Source organism: Podarcis muralis, chromosome 8 (genome assembly GCF_964188315.1).
Source record: "Podarcis muralis chromosome 8, rPodMur119.hap1.1, whole genome shotgun sequence".
Classification (NCBI taxonomy): domain Eukaryota; kingdom Metazoa; phylum Chordata; class Lepidosauria; order Squamata; family Lacertidae; genus Podarcis; species Podarcis muralis.
The window spans coordinates 24,170,311-24,180,176 of record NC_135662.1 but is presented as its reverse complement, the minus strand read 5'-3'; the positions used below and the strand labels follow the sequence as shown (position 1 = coordinate 24,180,176).

The 9,866-nt window shown below is 38.3% G+C and overlaps 1 protein-coding gene across 1 annotated transcript in view; it reads right to left on the bottom strand.

Moving 5' to 3' along the window:
- Positions 1-9,866, bottom strand: part of NIPAL2 (NIPA like domain containing 2) — a 46,774-nt gene that overhangs the window by 6,308 nt on the left and 30,600 nt on the right. Inside the window, 1 exon segment of the mRNA XM_077932829.1 lies at positions 3,369-3,444. Coding sequence (XP_077788955.1) covers positions 3,369-3,444 — 76 coding nt within the window.

The following is a 9,866-nucleotide window of genomic DNA, read 5'->3' as shown; positions in this document are numbered from 1 at the left end:
AGAAGAAAGTCAATGCACTTTTAGAGTCATGTCAATAAGAATTCACAGGCCAGGGCAGCCAACATTTATCAACAACTGGGCAGCTGGCACTCCAACACTCCAAGGAGACGCAATGCATGCTCTTGAGATCAGCTCTTCCTGGGATGCTTCTCTACCATTACTAAAAAACAGAGCAGAAAAATCCAAAGCATCAGCATTCGTCATATATGCAACAACCAAGATGACCAAGGGTCTGGAAACTAAGCTTGAAGGAGCTGGGTATGTTTAGCCTGGAAAAGAGGAGACTGAGAGGAGATACGATAGCCATTTTCAAATATCTTAAGGACTGTCACATGGAGAATGCTTGTTTTCCCCCCCTGCTCTGGAGGGTAGGACTTGAACCAATGGCTTCAAGTTGCAAGAAAGGAGATTCTGACTCAACATTCGGAAAAAACTTTCTGACAGTAAGAGCTGTTCAGCGATGGAACAGACTCTCACGAGAGGTGGTGGGCTCTCCTTCCTTGAAGGTTTTTAAACAGAGGTTGGATGGTTATCTGTCATGGAGGCTTTAGCTGAGGTTCCCGCACTGCAGGGAGTTGGACTAGATCACCATTGGTACCCCTTCCAACTTTAAGATTCTATGATTCTATTTCCATAGACCTCAATCCCACCCCCCCTTTTTTTTTTTGGTGCAGATGACACTCTGATCTTTTAAGTTTGACCTGGAACCAAAGCTCTTCATATTGCATAGAGCAGCGGTTCTCAACCTGTGGGTCCCCAGATGTTGTTGGACTACAACTCCCATCATCCCTAGCTAGGAAGGCCAGTGCTCAGGGATGATGGGAGTTGTAGTCCAACAACATCTGGGGACCCACAGGTTGAGATCCGCTGGTTACCTCTATTTGGGCTGGAAAACCCTCACATAATATTGGTACACAGGGGTGTGGGCGGATCTTAAATTGGAGAAGCACTTGTATCGAGTAAGCCGGTGATTGGTAATATATATAAAAAAAGGGGGGGGGCTCCAAAGTAAATATTTGGACTATTTGGAGTAGAGGCAAGAGGAAGAGCGAGGAATAGCCGGAATGTAGGAATGTTGATAATTCTCCTTTGGACATATTAACGTGAACATTATTATTGGGCAACGTAAAAATTTGGTGGTTAAAATAGGATACTGGCAACTGCACAACTGTGCAAAATTTGTTGACTATATTGACTATATTGGGGATTCTGTAAAAACTGCTGTTTATATTTAATATTTCGGACTAAGGAGGGAGTAAGGGTATATTGATACTACATAATCGACAATTGTTAATTACAAAAATTGAAGAGTAGAGATTTTGGAATTTGATAGAGATAATGTCGAATACAGCAAAGAGAGCAGAGGGAGGGACACCAATAGAAAGAAAGGGATCCAAACAGGAAGTGGATTTTAAAGCAGACATATTAAGAATGTTTGCGGAAATTAGACAAAGTGAGAAAAATCTAGAAGAAAAATTAGAACAAGTAGACAATAAGATAGGAAAAATGGACAAAAAAATGGAGAATACAGCTAACGAACTAAAAGGACAAATAAAGGAAGTCTTTAGGAGAACACAAGTTGTAGAAGAAGGCTTGAAAAAAACGAAATTAGAAATAAGAGAGGTAAGGCGGGAAGAGGACAAACTGAAAATAGAGGTGCTAGAACTGAACAAAGCGCAAGAGGAGATGAAAGATACAATAGCTATGCATGAATTGAGACAGAGGGAGAATAATCTGAGACTCAGGGCAATACCAGAAACACAAGGAGAAAATATCAAAGAGAAACTAATAGTTGAATTAGCACAATGGATGGAACTACCAACAGAGGAGGTAGCAAGAACAATACAATCTGCTTTTAGACTAAAAGTTAAAACAACTAGGGCTAAAAAATTTGTGGGAGACTGTCTGATTACATTTAGAGACAAGGAAATGAGAAACATGATTTTGCAAAAAAATAGAGAAAAAAGATGGTGTATTAATGGGAATTACATAATAATTTTCAAAGATATACCAATTAGAATTCTGAAACGAAGAGAATCTTACAAGGCACTTGTGCAAACGTTAAAGAAAAACAACATAGAGTTTAAATGGGAATTCCTGGAAGGGATATCATTTACCTATAGGAGTAAAAGACACAGGTTGATAAGCTCAGAGGAAACCGGGAAGTTCTTGAGAAAATATAAAGAGTTGAGAGTAGAAAAAGAAGAAGAAAAAAGGGAAGAAGCAGCAGGTGGGTCAGAGTCGGAGGAAGAAGTAGAAAGTAGAGGAGGAGAAGAAGAGGAACAGGAAGCATAAGAAACAGTTAAAACACAGTTAAAACACAAAAAGGAAATAAGCAAGACTAAATTCATTTATCATGGTATTAAAAATCACCAGCTGGAATATTAATGGGATGAATGATAAGAAAAAACGAAATAAAATTGAACAAATATTAAAAAAAGAAAGCCCAGATATCATTTGCTTACAAGAAACTCATATAGCAAGAAGACACAAAAGAGTACTGATAAATAAAAGATTGGGAAATGAGTTTATCTCCTCAGATAAAGATAAAAAGAGAGGAGTGGTCATATATATCAAAAGGCAAATTGAAGCGCAACAAATCTTTAAGGATGAAGAGGGAAGGATAATGGCGGTCCAAATAAAGTGGCAAGGAGAAAATCTAATTATTATCGGGTTATACGCTCCAAACGGTAATAAGTCGCACTTTTTTAAAAATCTGGAAGAAAAATTAATGGAATACGTAGACCAGAAAATGATAATATTGGGAGATATGAACGGGGTGGTCTCCTTAGAAATGGATAGACTTAGAGAGGGAAGTAGTAAAGATGGGAAGCTACCTAGAACCTTTTTTACATTAGTTAAAAATTGTAATCTGATTGATAGTTGGAGACTTAGACACCCGTTGGTAAAACAGTTTACGTATTATTCAGAACCTAATCAGTCACTGTCCCGAATTGACCAGATTTGGACCTCAAACGAGATAACTCCAAGAATTTTAAAGGTGGAGATTCAAGCTAAAACCTTATCTGACCACAATCCAATAAAATTAGAGCTGAAAGACCTAGAAGAAAGAACCTTTAGGTGGAGATTAAAAGACTATCTGTTGGATGATCAAGAAATAATTGAAAAAGCTCAGAAAAAGTTAATAGAATATTTTGAGGACAATATGAATAAAGGTACTAAATTAAAGGTGGTATGGGATGCAAGCAAGGCAGTGATGAGGGGTTTCTTCATCCAGCAAAACGTGATCAAAAACAAAGGAAGAGAAAAATGGAAAAAAGAGATATTAAATCAAATAATGGATAATGAACAAAAGTTAATTCAAAAACCAAATAATCAGAAAGTGAAGGAGAATATTAAAGCATTACAATCTCAGTTTGCGATGCTAATAAATAGAGAAGTGGAATGGAACATCAAAAAATTGAGGCTGAGGAGTTTCGAATTCTCAAATAAATCGGGTAAACTGCTGGCATGGCAGATAAAAAAGAGAAAGGAACAAAGTACCATAAATAAAATAATAGTAGATGGAGAAGAGAAAACTAATCCTAAGGAAGTAAGGAAAGCATTTGTGGACTACTATAGTGGTCTATATAAAAACAGAGAGAAATTCAACTCGAGGAAAATAGAAAAATTCTTAAAGGATAAAAAGGTCCAAAGGATACCGGAAAAGAAAAAAGAACAATTGAATACTCCAATAGAGACAGAGGAAATAGAAAAAGTAATAAAAGAACTTAAAAGAGGGAAAGCACCAGGTCCGGATGGATTTACGGCCAGTTATTATAAAGAAATGAAAGCTACACTATTGCCACCTTTAAAAGAAGTGATAAATAACATCTTAAAAGAAAGAGAAATACCAGAAACATGGAAGGAGGCATTCATAACATTAATTCCAAAGCAAGATGCAGACCTATTACAAGTTAAAAACTACAGGCCGATTTCATTGCTAAACTTAGATTATAAAATTTTTACAGGAATACTGGCAAACAGAATGAAAAATATATTGTTAGATTATATCCATGGAGATCAATCAGGTTTTTTGCCGGGGAGGCAGATGAAGGACAACATAAGAAACATAATAAATATTATAGAATATTTGTCGGCCAAGAGTGACAAACAAGCTATATTGGTTTTCGTGGATGCAGAGAAAGCATTCGACAACACAAACTGGGATTTCTTACTAAAACATCTAGAATAGATGGAGGTAGGCACAGAGTTTCTCAATGGAATAAGAGCAATTTATACGCAGCAAAAAGCAAAATTGATTATAAATAATGTGGTATCAGAAGAAATAAAGATAGAGAAGGGAACAAGGCAGGGTTGCCCGCTATCTCCACTGTTGTTCATAACTGTTTTGGAAGTGTTATTAAATTCATTAAGACAAAATAAAAAGATAAAAGGGATAACAGTCGGTAGAAACGAATATAAAGTCAAAGCATTCGCAGACGATTTGTTAATAACATTAGAGGATCCGATGAACTCAATAAAAGAAGTATTGGAAGAACTAGAACAATTTGGCAAGGTGGCAGGCTTCAAGCTAAATAAAAGTAAGACCAAACTAATGACAAAGAATATAGACTTAACCACAATTGAAGAACTAAAACAACAAACTGAGATAGAGGTGGCTAGAAAAGTGAAATATTTAGGAATATGGATGACCCCAAAAAATATAGAATTATTCAAGAATAACTACGAAGTGGTATGGAAAGAGATTAAAAGGGACTTGGTGACGTGGGGAAAGTTGAAACTGTCTTTCTGGGGCAGGATAGCCATAATTAAGATGAATGTACTGCCGAGAATGTTGTTTTTATTTCAGCACATTCCGGTAATTAAAGGTACAGGGATATTTAAAGAGTGGCAAAGAGAGGTCTCAAAGTATGTATGGCAGGGCAAGAGACCAAGGATCCAGTTTAAATTATTGACAGAGGCAAAAGAAAGGGGGGGATTCGCACTCCCAGATCTGAAATTATATTATGAGGCAGCGTGTCTATGCTGGATAAAACCATGGATAAAACTAGAAAATAAAGAACTCTTAGATCTGGAGGGCCACGACAACAGATTTGGGTGGCATGCGTATTTATGCTACGAGAAGAAGAAGGTACACAAGGGATTTGGAAGCCATATATTCAGAGGCCCTTTAATAGAAGTTTGGGAGAGAAACAGATTTTTACTGGAACCCAAGGTTCCGCACTGGATGTCCCCATTAGAAGCCACAAGTATTAAAAAAATTAACATGAGCGATAATTGGATTACTTACGAACAATTGTTAATTAAAGAAGGGGAGAAGTGGAAATTAAAACCTTACGATCAGGTTAAGGAAAAGGTGTTTGACTGGTTCCACTATCTCCAAATAAACGAAGTGGCCAGGAAAGATATTAAAGACAGAGGATACGTAGGAAAAGAGTCAAAGTTCCAGATGGAGATAATAAATAATGACTATAAAATTTTATCAAAAATGTACAATCAGTTGCTAGAGTGGAATTTAATAGACGAGGAAGTAAAGTCGGTAATGATACACTGGGCAAGGGACTTTGGCTATAACATCTATTATGAAGAATGGGAGAAATTATGGAGGAAAAATCTTAAATTCACTGCATGTGTAACTTTGAAGGAAAATTTAATGAAGATGCTATATCGGTGGTATATCACCCCTGCGAAATTAGCAAAAATGTATAAAGTATGCAATAAATGCTGGAAATGCAGGGAAGAAGAGGGAACCTTCTACCACATGTGGTGGGATTGTAAAAGGGTTAAGGGTTTCTGGGAAGAGGTGTATACGGAAATGAAAAAAAATTTAAAATGTTCTTTTGGGAAAAAACCAGAAGCCTTTCTATTAGGTTTATCAGGAAAGGAGATTAAGAGCAAAGATTGTAAATTCTTCCAATATGCTACAACTGCAGCAAGAGTGTTACTTGCCCAGAATTGGAAACAACAGAAGATACCGACAATTGAGGAGTGGAGAGAGAAACTACTAAATTATGCGGAACTAGATAGATTGACGGGGAAAATTAGATATTTAAAAGATCAAAGGTTTATAGAGGATTGGGGAAGATTTGTGGAGTATCTGGATAAATTAAGTGAGGGACAAATAACGCTAGTAGGGTTCAAAAGAACTCTGTGAGAATAGCAAGGCTATGGTCGAAAGGAAAAGGGTGGAAAGGAATGAACAATGGCAATAGATAGTAGGAGATGCGAAAATATGTGTTAGATAGACAATGAAAGATTTGCGGAGAGGTCGAAGGAAGTCTTAAGAATGAATTTGTAGAATTATATGAAACTGTTTGTTTAATTTTGTCTGTTTATGTTGAAATAATAAAAAATTATGTTGAAAAAAAAAGAGATCCGCTGGCATAGAGCATGGGTAGGCAAACTAAGGCCCGGGGGCCGGATGCGGCCCAATTGCCTTCTAAATCTGGCCTGCAGACGGTCCGGGAATCAGCGTGTTTTTACATGAATAGAATGTGTCCTTTTATTTAAAATGCATCTCTGGGTTATTTGTGGAGCATAGGAATTAGTTCATTATTATTTTTCAAAATATACTCCTACATAAATGTGCACAGGATCGCAGCCTTACAAAACTAGGCTTTGAAGTTTATTTTAACAAGTCTGCAAAAGGGGGGGGGTTAAATAAAATGGCTTTTAAATCCACAAACTACATTAGGTTAAAATCAAAATATCAAATACTGCAGCCAGGGGTCTAACAGGCTTCGGCAGAATGCTCGGTTGTTTTTAAAAATGTCTTTTCTTTGAACAGCAAACCTCCAGGCTATATCATAAGCGACTCTTGAATGTTTCTAAAGTGATTTGCCTGGCAGTATCAGGGATTGAGCTAGTATGGTATTATCAGTAGAATCTCAGTCTAGGAATGAGGAGACTCAGGTTCAAATCCATACTCAGAAGTGAAGCTCACTAGGTAACCTTGGACCAGTCATTGACTGCATATATACCATACATTTAAAGCACACACACACACACACACACACACACACACACACACACACCCCGAATCCTAGGATCTATAGTTTGTTAAGGGTACTGGAAACTGTAGCTCTGTGAGGAACTCTTTGGGTGTGCTTCAAATGACTGGTGTGTTTGCAGCCACTATCTCTGTCAACGTTATTGACTTCACAAGGATGTTATGCTGATAAAAGGGCAGTGAGAGAAGCAAACAGAAGAACCAAGGCAGGATATGAATGTAATAAATAAATGCTGTTTAAAAACCCAAGCCAAAAGCCTCTTTGAGTATATGGAACTTGTTACAAAATACTCTGGTTCCTGGCAGGTACTTCAAAACATGAGCATTACTCAGTGCAGAATAACACAGATGAACAAGCCTGTGAGCAAAATCACCACACCCTCTCACCCTTCCCATTACTTATCTTTCTAGGGAGGAAACTAAGGAAATCACCCATGTTCTTCAGCCTTGGGCACCTTTGGCCATGGACGGCACAGAAGAACTTGTTTAGTGCAGTGGCTCAGGAAATTCCTGGCTAAGATTTCACTTCTGCCACAAACTCACCAGGCAGGCTCAAGTCAAGCCACTGTCTAGTACAGTGGTGCCTTGCAAGACGAAATTAATCCGTTCCGCGAGTCTCTTTGTCTTACGGTTTTTTCGTCTTGCGAAGCACGGCTATTAGCGGCTTAGCGGCTATTAGCGGCTTAGCGGCTATTAGCGGCTTAGAGGCTATTAACGGCTTAGCGGCTTTAAGAAAAAGGAAACAAACTCACAAGAACTCGCAAGATGTTTCGTCTTGCAAAGCAAGCCCAAAGGGAAATTCGTCTTGCGGAACGACTCAAAAAACGGAAAACCCTTTCGTCTAGCGAGTTTTTCGTCTTGCGAGGCATTCGTCTTGCGGGGCACCACTGTAGACCCAATCTTACAGAATGGGGATCCTGCCTGAGATCTTGTGAGATCTGCTATCGGTCAGAGTAGATAAAGCTATGCTAGATGGACAAACAATCATGTTATAGTACAGCTACCTATGTTCCCAAGGTAATGTTTGGCCTACTTTAAAAGGTTGTTGTAAGAATTACTCTGTTTGTATATTATTGTTATTTATTGAATTTATATACCATCCTATACCTGGGGGGTCTCAGGGCAGTTCACAGGATAAAATCAAGATATAAAACCACAAAATACCTAATAAAAATAAAAACAACCCAATATTTATATTTAATAAAAGTATTTCTGTACTGCCATTTCATAAAATAACGGAGGGTTGCACATCACCAAAACATAAAAATGTTGATGTATTTTAAGAACAGTAGTTATATTATATTATTATTTATTAGGGTAGGCACGGCTGCTCGTTTCAAAACCTGATATTTAATATTTAGTCCTGAATTTAAATATTTTATTTCGTGAGGAAATGTCGAATCTTTTCTGACCATCAGAGCTTCCAACCATTTCTGCCTTATCAACTGACAAAAGAGCCGCTTTAAAAAAAAAATACACTGGGGGACACCCACCACATCCCCAAAAAGCTGGATCAGCAGCTGAATAGAGAAGTCTTAATTTCATGTAGAAAATGTTGTGCATCCTTTAAAAAGAGCGATCCTCCAAATGGCCTATTGATACAACATTGAAGTCCAGCTTCTAATCTGTTTTAGACATTAGGAGTGACTGCAAGGTTATTTTAGCAACCGTTGAGCAGTCTCCATGGAGCTTTAAAAATAAAATAAAAAATCCTGCATATTCATGGCATAGTCAGGATTTCAAAATCACTGCAGACACCTCATTACTTTTGGCCAGTCATACCAATGACACTCTGAAAAATAAAATCCAACATAAATGCATGAAGATGCTACCCCCTCCCCTAAAATAAAAAAGGCTGTTCAAATGAGTCACTAAAAGAGGGATGGCAGAACTTTGGCTCTCCAGCTATAGATAGACCACAAATCCCATCATCCCTAACCACTGGCCATGCTGGCTAGAACTGATGGGAGATGTAGTTCAGTAACATACCGAAGGCCACAGGTTAGTGATCCCTGCACTAAAATATGTTTTGAGTTATGTTTGGCTACAAGAGGGAAAGCTGTAAAAGTGTCAGCTGCAAAGTTCCTGGTTTGAATCTTAATTCTGATATCAGTGCACCAGGTGGTCTTAGGAAAGCCACCATAAAGGCTGTATACGCACCATACATTTAAAACACCCACCCACCCAAGAATTGTAGTGTAGAAGTGTAGTTTGTTAAGAATGCTGGGAATTGCAGTTCTGCGAGGGGTAAGCCACATTTCCCAGGATACTTTCAAGTGACGGAGGTGGAATAGAGTTGGATTAGAGAGTTTAGAGTTTGGATTTGATATCCCGCTTTATCACTACCCAAAGGAGTCTCAAAGCGGCTAACATTCTCCTTTCCCTTCCTCCCCCACAACAAACACTCTGTGAGGTGAGTGGGGCTGAGAGACTTCAGAGAAGTGTGACTAGCCCAAGGTCACCCAGCAGCTGCATGTGGAGGAGCAGAGACACGAACCCAGTTCACCAGATTACGAGTCCACCACTCTTAACCACTACACCACACTGGCTCACATGTGGTTTAAGCCTAAGAACATTAGAAAAGCCCTGCTAGTTCAGACCAAAGGTCCATCTAGTTTGTTTATTAAATTCTGCGTTCCACTTTCCCATAGATATATGCTCAAAGCGTCTTATAACAGAACAACAAAAATGCTAATAAATGCTATTATTAGAATAGCAACATCAGGTTGTGTTCACATTGCCTGCAGTTGGTGAGAGTGGAGAAACACAGGGCATAATGATACCAAAGCACAGAGTGAATTAAACTACTAGACAGTCTAAAGGTTTGGGGGAGAACTAGACATGGAAATGCTATTATCGGCAGCAGCCCCCTGTCTTCTGCGAGAACTATCGT